This window comes from Amblyomma americanum, chromosome 1 (assembly GCF_052857255.1).
Source record: "Amblyomma americanum isolate KBUSLIRL-KWMA chromosome 1, ASM5285725v1, whole genome shotgun sequence".
Taxonomy (NCBI): Eukaryota; Metazoa; Arthropoda; class Arachnida; order Ixodida; family Ixodidae; genus Amblyomma; species Amblyomma americanum.
In genome coordinates this window covers 250,111,575-250,135,872 of record NC_135497.1, presented here as the reverse complement: position 1 = coordinate 250,135,872, position 24,298 = coordinate 250,111,575, and the positions used below count along the sequence as shown (strand labels likewise).

The 24,298-nt window shown below is 49.3% G+C and overlaps 1 protein-coding gene across 1 annotated transcript in view; it reads right to left on the bottom strand.

Moving 5' to 3' along the window:
* Window positions 1-10,285: 10,285 nt before the first annotated feature.
* Window positions 10,286-24,298, bottom strand: part of LOC144114908 (U3 small nucleolar ribonucleoprotein IMP3) — a 34,725-nt gene continuing 20,712 nt past the window's right edge. Inside the window, exons 3-6 of the mRNA XM_077648923.1 lie at window positions 23,504-23,578; window positions 21,921-22,000; window positions 20,339-20,463; window positions 10,286-10,456 (exon numbers count right to left, since the gene is read on the bottom strand). Coding sequence (XP_077505049.1) covers window positions 10,433-10,456; window positions 20,339-20,463; window positions 21,921-22,000; window positions 23,504-23,578 — 304 coding nt within the window. The 3' untranslated portion in view covers window positions 10,286-10,432. The remainder of the gene's footprint in view (window positions 10,457-20,338; window positions 20,464-21,920; window positions 22,001-23,503; window positions 23,579-24,298) is intronic.

Below are 24,298 nucleotides of genomic sequence, written 5' to 3'. Positions count from 1 at the left end.
AGTTGCTTAGTCGGATTGGAATATAATCAGAATTGGAGTAGCTTGGGGAGTGAAAGTGATTGGACTCAGATCTGGAACAGAATCAGACAGGTGGAACAGACTGGCGAGTGAATGAAAGAAGAATGCTATCGCATTTTCTCCGCGTCAGTCCAAACGACCGCCCCTGAAATGTTTTTTCCTCCTCCTCCTCTGCCGCACCATGCATTTTTTTTTCAGATAAACAGCAAGCCAGAAAATATTCTCGGCAAAAACGAAAGTGACGCGCAAATGCACATACGCATTGCATGCATGCGCAGCTAGACGCCCAAAGGCGGGAAGCGCACAGTTCACTTCCACCAAGGCGCTTTGTGCGCGTTTGTGTACATGCACGAACTGAGGTGGTGAACGGTTACAGCGCGCAGTTATTCAACGGCATTTGTCGAATGACGAAGTGGGGAGTATGCAGTCAAGTAAATAAATATTTTTAGAAGCTGCCCTTAATGCTATAAAAGCAAAGGAGAAAATCGGCTTTTATGGTAATGATAAAATACCTGCGGGTGGTTCACATTTTTGTGAGTTACTTGCTGAACTGGCTAGATAACGCAAAATACACTGCAGTTGCAATGAGAATGATTCTAGCCTCACATACACCAAATAAATAATTATTAGGAGCAGCACACTTCCACAAAAGGCTGCGATTTTTCAGCGTACACAAATGTGTACAAAGCGCCTTAAAGGGTAACATATTTTGCTCGGCTAATCGGTACACTCATTAAATGCTGTTTTTACACATTCCCGATTAACCACCGGGGCAGGGGGGGGGGGGGGGGGAGGAGGTAGAGGCTCGTACTCGTATATGCGGATCGGAGGTATATCGCGGTTGTTTCATGCTCTTTAGAGCGAAATCTCTAATCCGGACGTTCGGAGCCTAGGAAAAATCACCTGTTGTTGTTGTTAGCCTATCAAAAGATCGCACATACCCACACTGGGGGATCGGCCAAGAATCGGGTGGCTATTCACCTGAACGCAGTTAATAAAAAGGAAAATCATCTCTTGCGTGTCTGTGTCTAGCGTGAGCTCTCCTCGACGTCTTCTACGCAGCACTACGTAGCACTAATCCGGAGGTTCTGACCAGAGCATAATAACAATAATAATAATTGGTTTTTGGGGAAAGGAAATGGCGCAGTATATTCCTCATATATGGTTGGACACCTGAACCGCGCCGTAAGGGAAGGGATAAAGGAGGGAGTGAAAGAAGAAAGGAAGAAAGAGGTGCCGTAGTGGAGGGCTCCGGAATAATTTCGACCACCTGGGGATCTTTAACGTGCATTGCCATCGCACAGCACACGGGCGCCTCAGCGTTTCGCCTCCATAGTAAGTGAGTGAATAAACTTTATTGCTCTAATAAAGGAGTCACTGCTTGCCCGAAGATTGCCGATGTCTTCCAGGCTGAGCGTGGTTGGCGCCCCTAGTCCAAGGCACCACTGTCCCTGGCCATCCGGCATGAGTGGCTCACTATGTCTCTTTGGACCTTGAGCTGGCTGCTGGTTAGCCGGTCCTCCCACTGCTCCGCATTTGGCGCTTTGTTACCTCGGAAATCTACATTGTGTATGCAGTCCCATGTGATATGATGCAGCGTGGGGGTTGCCCCGCACCACGGACATGTATCCCTGTACTGCTCCGGATACATCTTATGTAGAAAGTGAAGGCTGTGGAAGGCTCCTGTTTGGAGTCTTCTCCAACATGTTGCTTCATATTGTGTTAGCAGAGTATGTGGCTGGGGATATTTGCGTCTTCTGCCTTTGATGAGGCTGAGGATAGCTGCGTACGTGAGCTCTACCGTTGTCTCCGGGCCGTCCGAGGCGTTTGACGCACCAGCTCGGATAGTAAGCCTCGCGAGCTAGCTTGTCCGCTTTTTGTCACCTGGGTTCGAACCCGACCGCGGCGGCTGCGTTTTTATGGAGGAAAAACGCTAAGGCGCCCATGTGCTGTGCGATGTCAGTGCACGTTAAAGATCCCCAGGTGGTCAGAATTATTCCGGAGCCCTCCACTACGGACCTCTTCCTTTCTTCTTTCGCGCCCTCCTTTATCCCTTCCCTTACGGCGCGGTTCAGGTGTCCGCCGGTATGTGAGACAGATACTGCGCCATTTCCTTTCCCAAAAACAATTATTATTATTATTTGATGAAAAGAGGCGCAGTAACTGTCACACTTCTCGGTAGATACCTCAACCGCAACCTGAGGGAAGGGATGGACACAGAGTGAAACAAAGGAGAGAGAGAGGTGCCGTAGTGGAGAGCTCCGGATAAATTTCGACCACCTGGTGTTATTTAGCGTGCACTGACATCGCACCATGGAAACGCAGCAGCCGTGGGCGGTACTGAACCCAGGTTCTTGGGCTCAGCAGCCAAGCGCTCTAACCACTGAGCCACAGCGGCGGGTCCCCACGCTTTCAAAACACACTGCGGACGTACATCACATCAATCTGTTATGTTTCGCTGCTCCGTGCTGTCAAGCACAAGGCGCAACACCATATCACATCACGCTACACTACTGCGAAGAACGTCTACTTTACCCCCCGCCACACACATCCCTAACAATGAAACAGCAGACGACCTGGCGACAACTCCAGGCTCGCATCTTTCCCTCCCCAGCGCTACTTGCGCTTTACTTCCTTTCTGCTCACACCCCCGAGTGTTCCCACTGTGGGGCCCCGAGAGCCACATTCGACCATATGTTCATCTGCCGGCAACTGCAACCACCGGCCCAATATGCCCTCGTGGGCTCGGAGGGGTGGGAGGTCGTCGTCTCTAGCTCCGACCCGGCCTCGTCACTGAGGCTAGTACAGTGGGCGGAGAAGGTCGCCGTCAGGCACGGGCTGTCGACCACCACCCACGACCAGGAGCCAGCCCGCCTCTAAAATTGTGAACTATGAGGGCTGCGCCAATAATCAAGTTTTTCACCATCACGACGCAACTCCAATTCGCACGTTTCCGTTCTGCCTTTTCTCTTTTCCTGTCATAGCGTATACGAAAGTCAAGAAGACAAAGCTGGACGTTCTGGATGCTTAGTATGTGTGCCAAATACCCCGCCGCGGTGGCTCGGTGGTTAGGGCGCTCGACTACTGATCCGGAGTTCCCGGGTTCGAACCCGACCGCGGCGGCTGCGTTTTTATGGAGGAAAAACGCTAAGGCGCCCGTGTGCTGTGCGATGTCAGTGCACGTTAAAGATCCCCAGGTGGTCTAAATTATTCAGGAGCCCTCCACTACGGCACCTCCTTCTCCCTTTATTCTTTCACTCCCTCCTTTATCCCTTCCCTTACGGCGCGGTTCAGATGTCCAACGATATATGAGACAGATACTGCGCCATTTCCTTTCCACCAAAAACCAATTATTATTATTAGTGCCAAATAAATCTGTTCCTCCTCCTCTCCATGCGGAGCCGACGCTGTGTTTCAGTAGTTACGGTGTTCGGCTGCTGAGCCAGAGAACGAAGGATCAGATCAGATCCTGGCTGCGGCAGCCGCGTTTCGATGCGGTGACTCAGTGGTTAGGGCGCTCGGTTACTGATCCGGAGTTCCCGGGTTCGAACCCGACCGCGGCGGCTGCGTTTTTATGGAGGAAAAACGCTAAGGCGCCCGTGTGCTGTGCGATGTCAGTGCACGTTAAAGATCCCCAGGTGGTCGAAATGATTCCGGAGCCCTCCACTACGGTACCTAATTCTTCCTTTCTTCTTTCACTCCCTCTCTTATCCCTTCCCTTACGGCGCGGTTCAGGTGTCCAACGATATGAGACGGATACTGCGCCATTTCCTTTCCCCAAAAAACCAATTATTATTATTATTATCATAGGACGCCCGCGTGCTTTGCGATGTCAGCTCACGTTAAAGAATCCCAGGTGGTCAGAAACAATCCTGAGCCCTCCACTGTGGCGTCTGTTCCTTCTTTCACGTCCTCCCTTCCCTCACAGCGCGGTTGAGGTGTCCAACGAGAAGTGGACACCTCAACTTCCTTCGCATGGAGAAGGAAAGTTAATGCGCCTTTCCTTCCCTCAAAACAAACAATTTCTTCTCCATCCGGAAAGAACTCCGGAAAAAGCGGCTAGACGTGGCGAGGCCACGTATACCGCAGCCCAACGCGTCCGCGCTGTGCTGACGAAACGGCCCCGTTAATTGGTCAGCGCGATCACATCAGCCATGCATATAAGGTGTCTTTTAATCGTGAGGCTAGCGGGTGGCCGCGACCACTGCATCGCCGTGCACATTACAAATACGAGCGCCTCGGTCTGTGAGCTGCTGCAACCGATGGTGTGCGCACGCAGTGCCGCCGCGACTACGACAACTCGGCGGGCGCCCAGCAGGTCAATGTCGCAGAGACCGAGCCTTGGCGCGCGGTCGGTGCCATCGCCGGGACACGAAGCGGTGGGCGATCGCGCGGATCGGGAGGGCTGCTGGGGGTCCTGTTGCAAACAGCCTCGCGCCCACGCATGCGCTTTGTAACGCGCTGCTCGTCGTGCGGGGGGGGGGGGGGGGGGGGGGGGGGGGGGGGGTATCCTTCTCGGCGCCTGCGACCTAATCGTCTCGGGTTGCAGCGAGATAGATCGTCGCTATCGCGAACGCCTCCTCATCCGTGTATGCCCGTGCCCATCAGCACCCGTGCAGAGGCTGTTTTCTCACTGTATGGAAAGAACAAAACATAAATGAGCGAACTGAAACGCATGAAACTGCCCTGGTCGAATCCATAGCACGCTGATAGAATTGGGTGCGCGTAGCTTCACGCTAGTTTGAGGGAAACCGACCGTGGTGGAATCCTTTGACATGACACCTCAGTACACGCGTATGCTAAATATGAGAATGCCATAGCCACTGAGCCACCGCGGCGGGTGGTTTTGCGTGATTTAGAGATAGCTCGGCGAAAGCAAAGGCGGAAACAATGGAAAGACCAGCGACGCAAGCAATCGTGTTGCTTGCGCTCTCCTGTGTAGTCTGGAAGCTGCAACGTTCACCCTGAAATGCGCAAGCAACAAAGCACAATTGCGGAAGGGCGATTCGTCTGCATGAACATCGTGAAAAAAAGACTGAGGACTGCTAGCCGAATTTTAATAAAAACAGGCATTGACGTCAGGTCAGTGCGACATTCGACAAAAATTCGAACAGCATGATATGATCCAAACCTTTTTTTTTTCTCCGAATAAATGCTGTTAGCGGTGTTTTCGTAATATCAAATGCCCTACTTTCAGCAGACGCAAATAAGACGAAGAAATTTTCCTACTTTTGTGACCGATTCTATAATCGGTCACAAAAGCTTCACAAGAGCTTCCAGTGTACGCTGACAAGCAGACGACTTCCACAACAGGCCGCTTCTCTCGCGACGGTGTCGTGTGTTGTCGTTCCGCGCAGCCTTACGCCCCACGCGTCATAATCACTAAGAACGGCGCTTCCAAGTGTATAAGCATGAATACGGGCATTTTAACACAGCGCGAAGAAATTTCATACATTCATCACATTTTAAGCTTGTTTCATCTGACCTTTATCTCCGAACAGACCGAGTCTCCGCAGACAATTTGCGCGTGTGATGAACTTATTTCACACGACAGTTACGCCTGCGCTCCCTTCCTGTGTTCGACTACGTCGGATGCACGCGCGCACGTCACGACTAAGCGTGCGCTGCGCGTTATATAATGGGAATTATGTGAAGTGAAGGGTCTTTAGCCAGCCTTCACTTGCCTGCAGAATTGCCCCGGGTGGAAGAGGAAAAGGGCGAGTCAAGGGTAACGAAGTGAAAAGATGGACGAAAAAAAACAACGAGAATTTGTGCGCATATACGCAGGCACGTAAGGCATTGCCAAAGCCGCGATATATCAGTCCGCCGTCACGTGAAGTCCAAAGGACCCTTATTATCTGCCCAAGATATCGAAGACTGGCAAGTATCGCCGCTTAATGCCGCAGCGATTAGATATAGGCGGCACAGGCCCTTTTGGCCGTCGGTCCGCTAATAGAACGTCGTCACAAAGCGTCGAAGCCATGCGGTTCATTCCATGCGAAACGTCCCAGGCCTCAAAGGCTACTATCACCGATTTCGTTGAAAAAAAAAAAAAGGTAATTGTCGATTAGGTCAATACCGTTTTTCTAAAGTATTTTCGCGGGGAATTTTTTTTTTCTCACGTAAGCGCCTTTCGAATTTTTCGCGAACACGCGAAAGTTGCTTGCAGGTAAATATTTTAAAACCAGGTCTGAAAGCAGATTAAATAACGAATTCTATTTTATATTATCGCCTATGCATCGTTCTTTGATGCAACGTCCTTAGTGCCCCCATATAAGACTTTGCTGCTTTTTTCTCGGTACAATAAAGAAGGAACAAATTGTGCGTTTTCAGAATTTTTTATTATACACGTCGTTCACGCTTCAGTCACAATAAATTTGTTCACCGTTCGCTTGGTGGTAGAGTTGCTGCCAAAAATATTTTGAACTTTCTTTAAAGAGTATTGTTTAAGAAAATCAGTTCCAAAGTTGACAAAAAGTGATGCTTTTCTTAGATCGAGACGTAAATTAAGCATAAAGGCCCTCGAGATAAAATTTCTTGAGATAACTCGGTAAACACATACACCTAATAGCTTGCAATCCGCAATGTTTGGTTCGAGTAAATTTTGTCTGACTTTAGAAAAAAAAATTGACGTTCACTACCAGTGTGACTGAGCGGCACTGCCCAACTGTGCTTTCGCTGTGCAAGACCTACGCACCGCAGCTCAGTTTCGGTGCGCCTGTAAACTCTGGATCCAGTATATGTGGGTCAATGCTATTTTCTCAGCGCCGAATGGTAGTAAAATAACCATTAGCGCCATTGCCGTGCTTTGTTTTTACTGTAATAGTATTGTAATAATTTACATTTGTGTAAAAAAAATTCACAATTTTTTTTATGGAGCTGCATCACAGTAAGGAATACAAATAACTTTCTGAATCTCTGCTACTACAAACAAGATAAGTCTTCGCAGAATGGAATTTCTTCGCTACTTGACACGGAAAAAGTAAATGCGATTGTGTCAGCGGCACACTGAAACGTCTCGCAGCAAGAGCAAGCTTGCAGAGGCCATATCAGGATCAAATTATATCACCAGAGGACCTGTTCAACTGGACAAAAAATAATGTGAAAGGGGTTACAGTAATATGGGTGCCCAACGCAGAAATACAAGAAAAAAGAATAGAACTGTCTTCCAGATTCGGCATGGCAGTCACAGTGAAAGGAACGCGACAGTTCCACTACTTCAGAGCAGCGACGTCTTCAACACTTCATGTTGGCATCACATCAATCTCAAACGTCCAAGAAATTCAAGTCAAGAAAGAGACGTGAACGTACAGCTGGTGGTGGAAACTATTACACACAGGGGAGTTTAGGACGCGCAGGTCCTTGGGCCCCCGCACGGCCCCACTGCACTCAAACGTTCATGTCGTGGAGGCTCATGACGCTGGCAGCCCGGCCTGTGGCGATGGCTTGCTTGGCCGGGTCCTCGGAGTGCAGTAGGGTCTCCCAAGCCTCCCAAGTGGTAAGGTGCTCCAGGCCACGCGGGTGGTGGTGGTGGTGAAAAACTTTATAAAGTAGAGCAAGCCTTAATTGTTAGATCCTAGTGATGGGATTGCTCTTGGATGCGTGTCGTGGCCGGAAGGTGATGCTTCTCAGCGACTTCCAAAGCCCAGTCCACTAGCTGCCGTTGGGCAGCCGGGTCAGAACTGGACACTGCAGCCTCCCATCGCTCGAGGTCTGTGAGTTGCCAATCGGCTGGTGGAAGGAGCTCAGAGCAAGAATAAAGAATGTGTGCAAAATCCGCTTTCGGAGCGCCGCAGAGGGTGCATACTGGCGTGAACAGTCCCGGGTGAACCAGGGCTAAGTGGGCAGGGAAGAGGAAGGTGCGGGATTGTAGCTGTCGCCACGTCACCTGCTGCAATTTAGTGAGAGACTTGTGCGGAGAGGGATACGTTAGCCGTTGCTCACGGTAGAGTGACCTCATGATACGCGACCATTCGATCTCGAGCGTCTCCCCAGGCGTCAGGATCCGCCGGGTAGAGGAAAAGGATATGATCGAGAGTGGCTTTGGGGTGGTGGCAGAGGGTACAGGAGGGGTTTGTGTGGACTTGGTGATAGCGCGAGCGTATATAAGGGGAGGGTAAGGTGCGTGTTTGGAGCCGCCTCCAAACTGTCTGATGATAATTGTCGAGGGAGGGATGGGGTGGGGGGTACAGCCGACGCTCGGCTTTGCAGGCCTGCGTCAGTTCACTGAAGGAATGCATGCGCTCCCGTGAAAACCCCAGATCGAAGGCCGCCGGTGCCCGGTTGAGAGAACCTCGGGCTAAAGCGTTGGCAGCCTTGTTTCCGGGATTCCCGGAGTGGGTAGGCACCCATATGAGCTCCATGTGGCGGGGCGGGTGTGCGGCGAGGGAGTTCAGTATGCGAAATGCAGGGACGTTAACTCTCCAGCGAGCGAAATTTAGTACGGCAGTTTTAGAGTCCGATAGTATATACCGGGCCTCCGTGCTCGTTATGGCTAGGGCAATAGCGGCTTCTTCAGCCTCCTGCGAAGTGTCAGTGGGAGATATGTGAAGGGTGGCAATCGGTTGTAGGGAGGGGTTCGCGATGGCTAAACCGCGTCCTCGCCTGTGCATGCGGCATCCACCCACACGGCATCCGGTGCCATGCCATTGTGTTTGTGGAGCGCCCGTGCGCGAGCTCTGCGCCGGGGTTCGTGGTAGGTGGGGTGCACGTTTTTGGGGAGAGGTTTAATAAGTAGTTCGCGGTGAATGTGGTGGGGGACCTGGAGCTGTGTGGGATCCGTGGCTGGTATCCTGGTGCCAAGGTTGTGTAGGATGCGTCTGCCGGTGGTTGTTCTCGCGAGACGTATGTATTGTGTCTGTCGGTGGGCCTCGATAAGCTCACCTATCGTGTTGTGTAGGCCTAGCTGGGGGAGTTTTTCGGTTGAGGTATTTAGGGGTAGGTGTAGTGCTGTCTTAAATGCTGTTCGGATCATGGCATCCAGGGTGGAGATTTCTGTACCCTGGAGTTTCAGGTAGGGGAGCGTGAAGAGAAAGCAGCTGAGGACGAAGGCATGAATGAGACGACATAGGTCATGCTCCTTCATGCCCCGGTGATGCCCAGAAACTCGGCGGATTAGGTGGGATATCGACACCGCCGTCTGCTTGAGTTTCTGGGTGGTGAGTGTTTTTCCCGTTGTTCTGGATGTGGAGGCCCAGTACCCGGAGAGTGTGTACCTCCGGGATGTACCTGTTTTCCAGTTTCACGGTTATGGGGGCTGTGGGGCGGAGTATGAGGAGCTCCGACTTCTCCGGAGAGCATGACAGCCCGATACTCCGCGCACGTGTTTGGGTGAGGGTAGCTGCCGACTGCAGAGTAGTCTGTCTCCATCACTGCCATGGGTGGTCCATAGAGTAGTATCAGCATATAGTGTATGCCGATGGTGGCCTCATATTGAAACGAAAAATTCAAATGTTGAACAGATGAGGGGATGAGAAAACAAAGGGTAGAGAACAAGAATGCAGAGAAATGTTTATTTTTTTCTCGCGTCAGACAAAATTTACTCGAACAAAACATTGTGGATTGTAAGCTATTAAGTGTATGTATTTACTGAGTTATCTCAAGTATTTTTATCTCGATGGCCTTTATGCTTAATTTAGGTCTCAATCTAATAAAAGCATCACTTTTTGCCAACTTTTGGACTGATTTTCTTTTTGGCAGCAACTCTACCACCAAGTGAACAGTCAATTTTTTTTTTTTTGCGACTGAAACACGACGTTTATAATAAAAATTCTGAAAACGCACAACTTTTTGCTTCTTGATGCATACACGATAATATAAAATATAATTTATTTAATCTGCTTTCACAACTGATCTAAAAATATTTACCTGCAAGCAACTTTCGCGTGTTCGCGATAACTTCGAAGGGCACTTACGTGAGAAAATTTTTTTTCCGCGAAAATACTTTAGAAAAACGTTATTCACATAATCGACAATTACCTTAATTTTTTTTTTAACAAAATCGGGGATGGTCGCTTTTGGGGCCTGGGACATTTCGCACGGAGTGCCACTGCGCTTTGGCACACCGTTATTCGTGAAATTACGCGCATAGTTGTTCGGCTCACTGTTGATTGTATGCAAACTAGTTCCAATGCATCCCTGAAAGTATGACCAAAAAAAAAACTTGAGACCATTACCTGGCTGATTAAGAGAAGCTTTGCGTACAGAAAACAAAACTTCAAATGCGACGGGAGCGCGCGACGCAGGAAGAAGGGTTGAAGAGATGAGGTTAAGGAGAGCATTCTGTTTTATTGCTGCTTGAAACGAAGTTGGCTTCCACGGGTGCCGCTGTCTTCCGCATACGGTTCACAGACGTTACGCGCAGGCTTTCATTTCCGTTTAGCTATTTACAAAGGGTACTGCTTCAGCCCGGCCCTCAAAGGAGGTCGTAGTCATCCCTCTGAAAGAAAAATAAAAAAGCGAAGTTAAATCAAGTTTCTCGCCGTGAGAGAACCGCCTCCCGCATTGCAAACAAAACAGACAAAAATAGCGAGAGGAAGAACAGAGGTAGCATCTATCCCCAATTTGCGGGGTAAGTAAGCACCAAGGTTATCCTTAAATGACGCTGATTTTCAACACAGTTTTCTAAAAAAAAACTTGCAAGCGTACGGGTTAGTGAAACTGCGTGTGAACGCGGGTAACAGCGAGTAAGCACACAGGTGCAAGAAATACGGGTGAATGACAATGAGACTCGTGCGGATGTCCCCCTAACTTTGCCAGTGTATACGCTCAGGACTACCGAACAGGCACGCAAGCATAGTCGATACAAGGCCTTCAATATAACATCATCATCATCAGGCTAACTACGCCCACTGCACGGAAAAGGTCTCTCCTATTTCTCTCCAGTTAACCTTTGCCAGCCGCATCCACCTTATGCCTGCAAACTTTCTAATCTCATCCGCCCACCTAACCTTCTGCCGCCCTCTACTATGCTTACTTCCTCTTGGAATCCACTCCGTTACCCTTAAGAACCAGCGATTATCTTTCCTTCGCATTACATGCCCTGCCGAGGCCCATTTCTTCTTGATTTCGACTAGGATGTTATTAGAGACCTTTAGCACAGCGTATGAGCGTTTACGTACGTTATACGCAAGCATTTAGCGGGAGGTTACACTGGAAATCGCAGGAGCACTTTTAGTTTACCGTATGCCAAGGTTATCTAAGTCGTAGCGCGTAGATAGCCAGTTCATCACCAGTTCAGTCGAGTCAGGGCCTAATTTCTTTTAGGTAATTGAACCAAGCAAGGTTTTAAAAACGTCATGTTGAGCTCTTTCGGACCCTTCTGCCTACCGCCGAAACGATTTCGTTTGGCAAGGCTATGACTACCTTGTAAAGATCCAAACCAAGCCAATACACAGTCGGCGGTGTCTTGTTAGGGTTAAGAACGGCGGAATCGTCACACAGAATCAAAAATAGGGAAAGTTTATCAGTCATTCTTTCTGCTGTCGGCGATAGAAGACAAAGCGAATATCACGTGTACCATTTAAAGGCAATGATTAGGCCTAAAAACCCAATAACATTGACGAATTCTCTCCGAAGCGGGTTACGTGGGCGCCGCCATCTTGACAACGCTATTTTTCCTAGCGTACGCAAGAACACGCACGCTAAATTCGAAAAACAGCGTACGCAACGCGCACGTACGTTAAACCTCGATGCGAAATAGCATTTGGAGCACGCGCAGTACGAAGGACGCTATATTATAGCGTTCGCTATGCCTTTGCGTATGTATGGGTACGCTTAGTATAAAAGTCTCTATTAACCCGCGTCTGTTCCCTCCCCCACTCTGCCCACTTCCGGTATCTTAACGTTACACCTATCATTAGAGTTATAGCATATCGTTACCGTGTTTACGTTACCGTTTACCGGGCCCGGCAAGCGACGTGTGCGCATGCGCCGCCACTTACCGGTCCGCGAACACTTTACGGAAACCCTTTTAGCGTTGCGGAGATTTAGCGTTCGCTTGTAAACAAACATGGCGGCGCCCTGCACAGCCGCTTCGGACCAAATACAGCTCCGCCGCAGCGTTCTTCGGCGCCATTTCTCGCTATACATGAAGACATTCGCTTTTAATTTGCAAACTCTCACTCATACGTTGAGGTTTGAGTAACAACTAGGCCATGTTTTCGAGATTATTTGCCGATTTTTTAGCAGCTAAGGATGACTATATGTCGTGTACATAGCCAAATAGCAACGACTGTACTGCAGCTCTTCAGTTTCGTGCCCGATTTAACATTTTTCTATATTTCCATGATTTTTTCCTAAAAAAAATACTGGTAATTCTCTTAGTATACTCATCAGTAATTTCAGAAAATAAAAAAAGTTTATCCGGCCCGGTGTTGCCGCGCTTTAACTTACTGCCACTAGATGGCGCCACAGTGTTCACATCCAAACACATAAAGAAGCGACGTTGCGGCACGGCGAACAGGTGTCGTAGTTGTGCTTTTTTTTTTTACAGCGCTCGCAACGCAACGTGCGCTGTGTATGCAAGCTTACTGAGGTCTACGTAGTGAAACTGTCTACTGGCCAGGGTAGGCAAAGGTGCCTAGCTTCACGGGCACATTTGAAAAGCAGCTGAGTCGGCTGTTAGCTGAAATGTAGTCGGTACGTCTTTATATGCAGAGAAAAAGATTATTAAAGTGTAGCATTTCACTTCATAGAAATGACTGCAATGCATCCGTTTTTTTATCATTAAAAGCTGGGCATCTGCCATCATCATCACTCGTTTTAGCCCTACGGTAACTTGTTACGGGAGAGACGGTACGCTAAAACGTCTTCTGGCGTGCGCCGCGCTAACCGGGAAATCCGGCGTCCGGTAACACGGTAAACGGTAACGTAAACACGGTAACGATATGCTATAACTCTCTATTTTTCTTTCCATATATCGCTGCGTTTACTTAACTTAGGTGAACCATTTTCGTTAGCCTCGACGTATCTGCCCCGTAGGTGAGTACCGGTAAGATACAGCTGTTGTATACTTTTCTCTTAAGGGATATTGGTAAACTGTCATTCATAATCTGAGAGAACCTGCCATATGGGCTCCACCCCTCTTATCCTTCTAGTTATTTCTCTCTCATGATCCGGATCAGCGGCCACTACCTGTCCAAAGTAGACCTATTCCCTTACCACTTCGAGCACCGCGCTAGCAATTGTCAACCGCTATTTCCTTGCTAGACTAGTGAACATTACTTTGGTTTTCTGCATGTTAATTTTTAGACCCACCGTCCTGCTCTGCCTAACTCATTGGACATGATTTGCAGTTGATCTCCCGAGTGACTATGCAAGACAATGTCATCAGCGAATTGCATGCTTAGGAATTCTCCATTAACTCCCCCAGCTGTCCCCAATCCAGGCCTCGGAATACCTCCTGTAAACAGGCGGTGAATAGCACTGGCGAGATCGCGTCTCCCTGCCTGACACCCTTCCTTGTTGTAATTTTATAGCTGAATTTATGGAGGACTATGGTAGCTGTGCAGTTGCTATATATATCTTCCAGTATTTTGACATAAGGCTCTTCTACCCCCTTATTAAGCAATGACTGTTGAGGTTTCCACTGAGTCAAATGCTTTCTCGTAATCAATGAACGCTATAATATAACACACCTGTTAAAACACATCTTGACTCGTCAGGCTTACAGCAAAGCGCAAACAGCTTGTAACGCGCAGACTCCGACATTTGCGAAAGCAATCACTTGAGACAGTGCAATTAAGCAATGATTCCAGAATCAATTCCGAGCAGACATGTCAAAGGTATTTTTGCAGCACCGCGCCCCCCCCCTCCCCCATTAAATAAAAAAGAAAAGGTGCGCCATACTGCCACTCAGAGAGCTACCACCTCGACAATTTAAGTTCGAGGTCAGTCGGCGCCCGTCGCGTCACTGTCTCTCCAGTGTGCCGTGCTATCGGCGCGTGGAGTCGACTGGCCGCGAAATAATCCATACGGCTATTTTGCTGCTATTTATTCCCTCCCTCCGTGGCGGCTCTACGTGCCGAGGCCACGACAATGGCGGCCGAGCAGCAGCGCGGGCAAACACAGAAAACACGCACGCACACACACACAACAAACGAAAAAAGTGCCTTTCTGATACAGGACCAGATCGATGCCCGCAACAGGGGCGCGCATGCGCTCCGAGGCGGCAGCCCCACTTCGCGGCAGCGGGCCCACAAGCTGTGGCACCTCCCGAAAAGGTCGCCAAAAGCGTCCACTTCACGATGCGGCAGCGGCTGCTCGCACGAGCGACCTATATATCCACGTGAGCTCGAGTTAGAGCCGCACTCAGTGAGCGATCACCCTCGTGCTAGAGAACGCACCGTATGCCCCGGACCCTTTCGCAGGCAAACAACGCCCGAGGAAAAGAGAAAGAAAGAAACAAGGAACAGTGGCAGCAGAGGCTCCGAGGTAGAGTGTGCCTGCCCTGTTGTTCGCAGACATGCTATCGCATCGGCGAAACGTGTCTGCTAATGAGGCAACCCCCTACACAACCATTAAAGAAACGACCTGACGCTGAATCTGCGCGGCCAAAAATACAAGAATGTACGCATCTACAGCCACGGACTACAGGGTTCCTAGGGCTTCGAAACTGTCCTTCCACACTGGCTTCGTGGCTGGCTTTCCAAGCAAACATCAAATAATTCGTCAGTCAACCTCCTGCTCCCCTCCGGACACCGGAACGCTGGATGAAAACCTTCCAGACAATTTGCGAACAGTGCACGCATTAGGACGCCAGTCTTACCCAAGTAACACACGATATGGTCAAGTCCCATATGGTCAAGTGGGGCTGGGGCAACCCTTCTATTACCTACGCCGGCCCGCTGTACGGAATTGTCGGCCAGCCCGAATCGGGCTTACCCCTGTTGATAGGAAGTTGCTCGGGCTAACTCAGACCACATTCCTACATCTAGCCAACATCAGTCTCTTGTATTTTCGGGTACTTGAGGGCAGATGCAACGTGGGCTCTAGGGTGAAAAAACCTCTGCTAGCCCAAATTGGGCTGCAGTCACGAAACTGCTGTAGGTCCCATATCGGGGCTGCGAAACGGGTGGGCCCAAATCGGTCCCTTTTTGGATACTTGAGGGCAGGAGGAATATAAATGTGGACTCTATGATGGAAAAACCTCGAAAACTCAACTGGGGCTGCCCACACAAACCCGCTGTAGTTTCCACGTCGGCTGTTGCGGAGCTTGGAAACGGGCGGTCCCACAAGCTGCTCACATCGGCTTCCTGTAGGTGCTTTAGGGCGGGTACAACATAAATGTGAGCTCTATGCTGGAAAAACCTCGTCGATCCCAATTGGGGATGCCCGTACAAAACCGCAGTATATAGGTCCCACATCGGCCGTGGCGGGAGTAGAAAAAGAGCGTGCCCACATGCTCCCCAGATTGGTCCCTTGTAAAGTACTTGACGCCAGGAACAACATAAAAGTCGGCTCTACAGGGAAAACACTTCGTCAAGCCTAATGGGGCTGAGCACAAAAAAACGCTAAGGTCCCACATCGGTCGGGGCGGGTTTTCGAGCGTGCCCACATCGTCCCCTGTTGGGGACTTCAGGGCAGATGCAGCACAAATGCGGATTCTCTATGGGGAAAAAAAGCGCGACAAGCCTAAACGGGGCTGAACCCACCAGCGTGCCTCCATCCTATTATGCATGCAGTTTTCACTTCACTAATTTGTATTACACGCGCCAATACCTTATCTTTATAGACGATCTGCAATATAATTCCGAACATGTAATAAGGGAGTAATTACTCATTGACATCCACCAGAGCGCAGCCATATGGCTACAAAGGAAAGCTATATTTACTTGATCACTAAAATTACATGTTCTGGGCTCTCACACTCGCTTAAACTGTGCAAAATGATCAGACCATGCGGAGGAATAACTAGCACCTTACTAGGATGCACTGGGCTACCTGATAAACTCCAAACGTCCCTCATTATAGTTCGAAACACAAGCATGGCTCAGCCCGCGCAACACCCAACATCGCTGGGATAATGTGGACTGCCTGCATAAGGCACAACATGAGCTGCCCACATTGCCCCAATTAATGCTTAAAAAGAAAATTCTGGTGGGCTGCTTAGGTCAGGCTAAAGTTAAAAAAAATACTGCACGATATTATGCTTTGAGGGTATAATGGGGGCATTTGGGGCCAGGGGCTTCCCTTTAAGTACTCACATCGGCCGCCTATGGGTAATATGTGGCCAAGCCCATATTGGGAGGAGGGCTAACCGGTATTAAAAATTAACGTTCGTCCTAAGGGGCTACCCACATCTGATCAAAGAAGGACCGATGGGGGAGCTGGCTGGATAACCCAAATCAGTGAGCAATGCAGGCCGATGTGCGCAGCCCCACAAGGACTGTCTGCATCGGTCCCAAATGGGACCGATCGGGGCGTTTGTGGGCAGCCCACTGGGAGCCGATGTCGGCCCCCATTGCAGAAACCACACTGGTCCTACTGAGGCCAACGTTTTTAGATAAGGACAGTTGGAAAACTTGCCTATAACTTGCCACCGGGAATCGGCCCCACTTCCGTTGCCGCTTTCATCGATGGATGAATAAGGATGAACCCTTTAAATTGGGCGGTGGCTTAAGCCACCTAGCCATGACTTATGAAATTTTACTCGTTTTAATTTTAGCCGCCAATCAGATAACCTTCGATTGGTTACTTCTACCCGCTTAAAATCTATTTTCCCTTCACCGTCCTTAAACCCCAATGCCTTGGATAAATCATCCCTGATGCTTTCCACTGTAGGGTGAAGCCCTTTACAGAAAAGCATCAAGTGTTCAGCCATTTCTTCCTCCTCTCCGCACAACGCACGCAAAGTGACGCGAGCGCTATCTCTAGAGTTTTGACAGTGCCGCGTTAGTTTTTTTTTGTTTTATCCAATGTTATCTAAAAACGTTGCTCAAAGTTTTTAGACAAGGGCAGTGCGCAGAGCGTGCCCGAAACGGTTGCCGCCTAGGCGGTGGCGCTGCGGTCGCTTTGGGATGGGCGCGTCGTCTGCTACTTCCAGCTTGAGGAGCGTCAGCAGACGGTGACTCGCGTGCGTACAGAAACGTATTGATAATGAATACAAACGTAAGTTGCGCCTTCGTCTCTTTTGTATTAATTAAACAAGACGGCTTAGTAGCATTTATAGCCATAACCTTAGCCGGGCACGTTTAAGACGCATTGGAAAACAGCTTACCACATGAGTATTAGATACCCATACAAGTAGTAAAGCTACCGTGCTCCCAGTATCGATCACTTTACTCACAGAAAATACCTCAACCACCATGACAAATATATTTTCATCTCGACGCATTAAAACAGAAAGTGGCTGAAGAAAAAAATTAAAAGTGCGTATGCCGCAAGAACAAATAAAACGCATTTAGTGTCTTCGTACGCTTTTGCCAGGTTTTATTTACACTCAACTTTCAGTGATCTAATCAATAGAGGAAAGTTTACAGTCTACTTTGCACAACCGCATATTACACACGCGAGGAACCCAAACTACGAGGGGGGCAAGCGACACGTCGTGTTTCTCTGATTTTGCCGGGAGGGACCGCGGAAAGGGCTTCAAGTTTCGGCCGAGATCTAATGACAAAAGCTCAACCCCGAGCATACTGGCCTCTCGTACCGCAGGCACGCGAACTTTGCAATACATAGACGAGCGCGGCTTGAAGCAGCCGCGCCCGGCGCAGACGATGCGAGGCGCGAGCCTGCGTAGACCAGTTATGCAAACTGTCCACGTGACCAAGCGCAGCCAATGGCCGTAGTAGCGGCGGCGAAGAGAAAACCAAGAAAACTAACTTGGCACTGTCACAACCCTAGTGATGGCGCTCGCGTCTCTTTGAGGTGAAAGCGGCAACGGAAGTGCGGCCGCGACCCGGGGTCCAACAGTCCTTATCTAAGAACGTTGACCGGGGCTGAGAGCAGCTGCCCACATTGGACCAACAGGGGGCACCACTTAATAGCCCCCTTTATGCTACATAGGAAGCGAAGAGGTATGGCCCACCTAAGGGATAAATGCGAAGGAGGCCGTGCTCACAGCCGCGCAGTAAATTAGAGCACGCATGCCCAGTAAGCTAGCCATTTTGTGGACTTTTATACTCCAATCTACGGGTCGTGAGCGTGACCACAACAGTGCCCTACACTTAGCAATATCAAAGCAGCATCACTGTACTGCTGAGAAAAAATACGCTCACGTCACAGAGCATGTGCTCGCGCGGCGGCACCTCACTATAGCCGGACACAACTCGCAGTCGATCGTGCTACCGCCAAAGCGCGATATGGCGCCGTATTCAGTAACGATGCATTTTATTTGCCCGTGACGTCAATATGACGAAGGCGGCAGCAGCAGGCAGAAAAGCAAACGGCCAATCACAGACACTGCCGGACACTGCGGCGCCGGCGTTAACCAACCTCGTGCCGCCGCATACAGTCCGGCTAAGTCACACGGGCCAGGCACGCCAATAAGTCGGACAAATGATGCCCAGTTTCTTTGCCGATATTGAATTAGCGGCGATAAAGCTCGTCAGACTTGTCAAATGCGTCGTTGGGCTCAGTCACTCGTGGGCATTGGCCCAGTCGGCAACGTGCGACATAGGCTCGAGACGCGTTTATGCAAGCAGGTGGCGTAATTAGCGAATCTTCGCGCCTTCTTCATAACATGCAGCACCAACTAGCCCGGAAGCACGCTCTTCTGAATTGCCACGAACATCGTGGCGTTTGCTCTAACGCCCAACGGCAATGGCAGCCGCGACCATTGACAGAAGACCAAATTGAATGTAAAAGAAACGTATCGTAACAGAATACGGCCCTTGAAGAAATGTTTGGAGAACAAAAAAAAAACGCATATTGCAGCACTTTGGAGCAGTTTGGAGCTCTGAGCTCCATTTCCAGACATGGCTTGCTCATCAAGCAGCGAATTTTTAAACAGATAATTGCGTTGCTAAGAAATCGACTCCTAGCTAAAATCTAACTGCCTCAACTGCCCTTGCATGGGGTATATTGTCATTTTCGAAGCAATCTACGTACTGTTGGAGACAAAAGTGTCCAGGACGCGTCATCGGGAACCGAAGCTCAGTGCTCTGTGATTAGCCGCTGGCTGGAGACCACACTTGTCGAGGTGAAAGTCAGACTCGCGTGCTATGATGTGTGCTAGTGATAGCAGGTGATCACTAACAAACGTGGCAGCTATTAGCAAAATCGCTTGTAGCACGTCCTCAAGTGTTTTGTCCCCCACAGTACACATTTACCTGGCCCAAGCTATCGACAGCTGCAATTCCGAAGCATGCCTGATACTGCGCAGTAGGTTTCTTTTCATTGAAATTATGGCCTTAGCCAACATTTCGTGTCACGGGGAGCAAAGCATGTACCAGCAGAAAAAGCGAGGCATTCCGAAGCCCATTTGCTATGCGTTAGGACGGAGGCCCATTACAGTAAAGCTCTGCTGTTATGCTCCCGAGCGCTGTTTTCCTGGCTGCAGCGTTGTTGTGGGCATGGTCCCACTGTAGATTTCATACAATTCCATGCAATTCAACCTTAGCTTGACAATGCAAATAGGAGGGGGGTCCTGCACAAGTCGCGAATGCTACTCTGCGCCTGCCCATGCAGAGAATGCCAGCAGCCATTTTGTCTCGGGGGCTTTCGCTTCTGTCGTCCACTTTCACTTTGTCCTCTGTGGCTGAAAATGCGGAGCTTATGGATTATAATACATGGGAACTGTGTAGGCTTGGAGCATTTTCCGCGAAAACGGTGCACGAGAGTGAACGTTCCCCAGCTTCACCCGCTCTCTCTTCTCGAGACTGCCTCCATTCTACTGACAGCTGCTCTGATGCGTAGCCATCGCAGGACCTTCTGCACATGCACAACAATCCCGAGTGCCGACCGAGAGTGAAGATCAAGAGCCATAAAGCCTTGTAAATTCTAGAGAAGCTTGTTGCGCTTGCCTGAAGTAAAAAAATACAAAAGCAGTAGACAGTGACGTACTATATTTTGCACGTGTTAACAATGAAATAAACATGTTCAGTTCACTCCTTCCATTCGCTAAGTTTCACGACTGCACTGGATGACCGCTTGAACCATGTATTTCTTGGACTTTTTTCGTCGAAAAAATGGGGTGTAGCATGGTTTTCCCCATGTTAAATTTCTCGCCTGGGCGGGCGGAGGGAGGGATTCCTATTTCTCTCCCCAAAATTCGCCCTAAGTGAAACGGCCGAATACACGACCGCAGCACGACATCAGCTGAGTGTAAACATGCGCCACGTTTAACGTAAGTGCTAGTTTTACTCTCAAAAGTACGCACCATATCGTTGTATTCGGCAACGTGCTTCTTGATGGCCGAAGAATTGGTCCACGTGACGAAGTCCTCCAGTTGTCTGGACACCAAGAACGCAGGATCAGTGATGACGTCCGGCCCGATTCTCACGTCTGAATAGAGGCGCCATCAAGGAGCGTAGCCCACCAAAGCTTGACTAAAACAACACAGTACATACATCCACACAATGTTTAAAGTGCACCCAGTCGTCAAGTCCCCCTTCGAAAACACACAACCATCAACCGTCGCGTTTACTCACGCTGCCTGTTCTTTGTGTCGTGCTCACCAATCACGGCAAAATGCGCCGACATCCGACCCGTTTTCCGAAATAACATGTGCCGAAGCGGCAGACGCAGTGTGTACAGGGCGACCTCCCCCCCCCCCCCCCCCCACACCCCCCCCGTGAACGTAGGCGATGAATCGACGGATAATACGCGCCTAACACATTTAGGGCGACCGACAACTGACCAAAACTTGTTTACAAGACTGTTTGAAATAGAAAGACCTTGCCTTATATGCCGACGAACTGTAATTAGGGCCAAATAGTATAGCGTAAAATTAGATGAGGCGATTCGAAGTTCTGCGGTGAAACTTCTGTTGTTAAAGGTAGTGACCACATCGCATACATAACCCAGCTGTCGGAAATGGACGGTGTTTCTGTTCTAAAGGGTATTGTGAATTTGATTTGCGTTTTTAGTGCGTGTTCTGACTCAAAGTTTATGATGAAAAGCGGAGCTGCCTTCACATCGACGAGTTGAACGGTGAACAGCGGCGTGGCGGCACACATCAGTGCATCTGTACGCTTGCACAAATAAAAGTGAGTACAATCACATGCATTTCATTAGCGCACAAGTAGCGCAACAATTCTGAAGGCATGTACCATGATCAGAACCGCAGTGTTTAACGCAAGATCGGGTTCTTTACGCTAGAGCAGCATTTGTTTTCAGTTTGTCACTTTTGCCGGCGCCCGATCGCCATCGCGCTTACCGACAAAAGCAAGTGTGTCTGTTAATCTGAAAAGTATTTTAAATATTTCACTGCGGTTTAAGACACCCCGAGACACATATCTGGGTAGACGACAGTGGTGCATAAATTAAAATTCTTGAGAAAAAATAACAAAACAACAAGAATTACCTTTCCAGGTCGTTCCCTGCACACCATTTGAACACGTGACCCTTACGTGGGGAATATTACCGGATGTTATTTTTGAATTTCATTTTTGCCCAACACGGCGCTCCAGCGAGCTCAGCAGGCAAGGGAATGCCCTTCACAACAAAGCGCAGATGGCAAGGGTTGCCCGTCCTCTGCGTCGTATTTCTCGTCCTCTTAGGGCCGTGGCCTATCATGTGCCACTTGGATGGAATGGAAGGATTGAAACTTAGAAGCAAGAATTCCTCCCTCGTCAAATGAGCACCATTACGTTCTGAGCAGTTCTCACAGCCGCTTCTGTTGCGTGCCATCCCCTCACATCCACGCACGCACGGACCTCCTGCGGAGCTGCGCGGGACTACTAGCGAAGTGCTGCCCCAGCTGCAACGCACATGCGTCGCCCGTCGGGTGGAAAGGATACGCCCTTGCTCGACGAACTGCGTCGCCATCTTGACACGCTGCGCCATCTGGTTTCGCACCATGATGACGGGCAGCCTCCTCCTGCAACGGTCGGCACAAGAGTGGAAACAAAGGCCATGAGCAAGCTGCACCGCCTTGCAACAGCTTGCGGCAAAGAGCTCTGAAATTATGTAAGACTATGTCTGCATGAGCGGAAAAAAAAAATGTCCGGCAAACGCGCTCTGCACAGGGCGCACTTAACCATCTCTTGAGAGCACTTTTCTTCACCATAGAATGCACATTTCCCTAGACGTATACACCCTGAGCACCTTGTAGACAGTCACGTGGTTGACGGTGTTTAATTTTGCGAGAGCGCTTGCCCCAAACAAGGTGCACCATCTAATGCCAAGCACCACGAGCATCAAGTCAAGCGCCACGTGAACAGGAACTTTGGCGCAAGTCAAAGCAGAAACACCGCTAAGCTTAGAGGGCGACACCTGGGGAGAAATTAACCGTTTAATGCCCAAGTTATGAAGGAATAAAAGAAAAAAATTGCAGTCTAATCGATGCTATGCCTAGCAAGCATTTGTTTTAAATTATATTTTCTTCTTTCTAGTGCGTTCCAGGTGAGGTTGGTCTGGCGGATGCAAGGAACGAGTAGCGTTGGCACAAGAATATTTATAGACGCTTCAAGGACACGACGAGCCAGCCTCGCACACGCAACAGAAAATGCACCCCCACCCATCCACCCACCCACGCGCGCACACACACACGCACACACACACACATGCACGCAAAATCACTGCGCATTCCATAAGGATAAAATACTACGTATTCAACAAGTCTCTCTTTGGTCATCTCGTGAGGATATTGTTCATTCATAAGCGGATAAAATTTATCTTGCAACAGTGTCTTTTATATCTCCCTTTGCTAAAGCTTGCACTTCACTGCGAAAGAAATTGGCGCCTGTTTTTAGCAACACTATAGAACAGTACAGAGTTGTTGCTCATGTCGCACTAATTGCAAGCTAACCATTACACGAGCAAGTGCCTTTTGCGCAATCTTCTAAGACCTGCATATCAGGTAAAAGGAGCAGCAGCGCCGCCTGCTCGTGTCGGCGCAAACAGCCTCAGCGCACTGCGTTGCCACTACACCTACATAGTGGGACCTTAAAGGCCTGGGTTCGAATCCCGCCCAAACCTATACTTCTCTGCGTGTGTTTTCGTTTCTCGAGTTTGAAAGTGGTGAGCATGGACGGACGGGCAAAGGTGAAAATGGAGTTTTTAAGTGCACTCCTGCATTAGTAATTATCTCCACATTACGCTATAGATAATGTACATACATTTATAATTTGATATCAAAAATGCTAGCACAGCTAAAATTTAAGAAATCAGCAAGACGTGAATCCGCTAAATATGGCAATTGGTCCATTCCGTGCAGCTATTCCGAGTTGTGCGAAAGACTAATTAGAAGGTCAACTCAAAAGCCCCGGGACAGTACGGAATTTTTTTTTGCCAAAAAAATGTTTTCTTATTTTTCCCGCAAAAGTTGTTAGAAAATGAGAGACAGCGCAAAACTATAGTAAACGAAAGCAGCCAAACTTGCCTGCAGAACGAAGAAGCCGTCACCCTGTCACATATCTCAAGGTTTTCCTTGATGGCAATGACACCCAGGCTGTGTCTGAAAGAGTAGAGGGAGGAGACGAGAAAAATTCAGGGACATCAGGATAGTGCTCACTGCACCCGCACATAAACCCTCCGCGGTGGCTCAGTGGCTACGGCGTCCGGCAACTGAGCGCCCAAGGTCGCAGGTTCGATTCTTTAGACATTTTTCGCAAGCGCTAAAAGAGCATGGACAAAGAAGGAACAGACAGGATGAGCGCTCGTCCTGTCAGTTCCTTCTTTGTCCATGTTCTTTTAGCGCTTGGGAAAAATGACAAACGTGCACCAACTAGCCCGATCCGCCACTCTTCTGCACTATTCTTTAGACCGCACGCAAAACGCCCGTGCACAGAAACCTCGCCGCGCATTAAAAGCAGCTTGTGTGGTAGAAATTCATCTGGAGGCCTCCACTATGGCGCGCCGCATATACCGCAGTGCCTAGGTTAAAGGCAGCTGCATATGCAGAAATCGACGAGCTTAAAAGTGTCAAATGCGTGAAACGTGGAGGTAAAGCATGCGAAGTCCGTCCGAGCTAGCATTTGAAATTATGTCGTAATCGCCGATTAAAATTGGGATGGCCTTCAAGCTTCTGCGCAGCACGCAGCGCAAATGGGACCACATCATGATGTCATGGGCGGTACCGGTACATTTCCAACACCTAAATGCTTGCGTTGAAGAAAATAAAACAATGCCACCGAAGCCAAACCAGTGTTGTTTGGCAGCATCCAATGAGGCACGG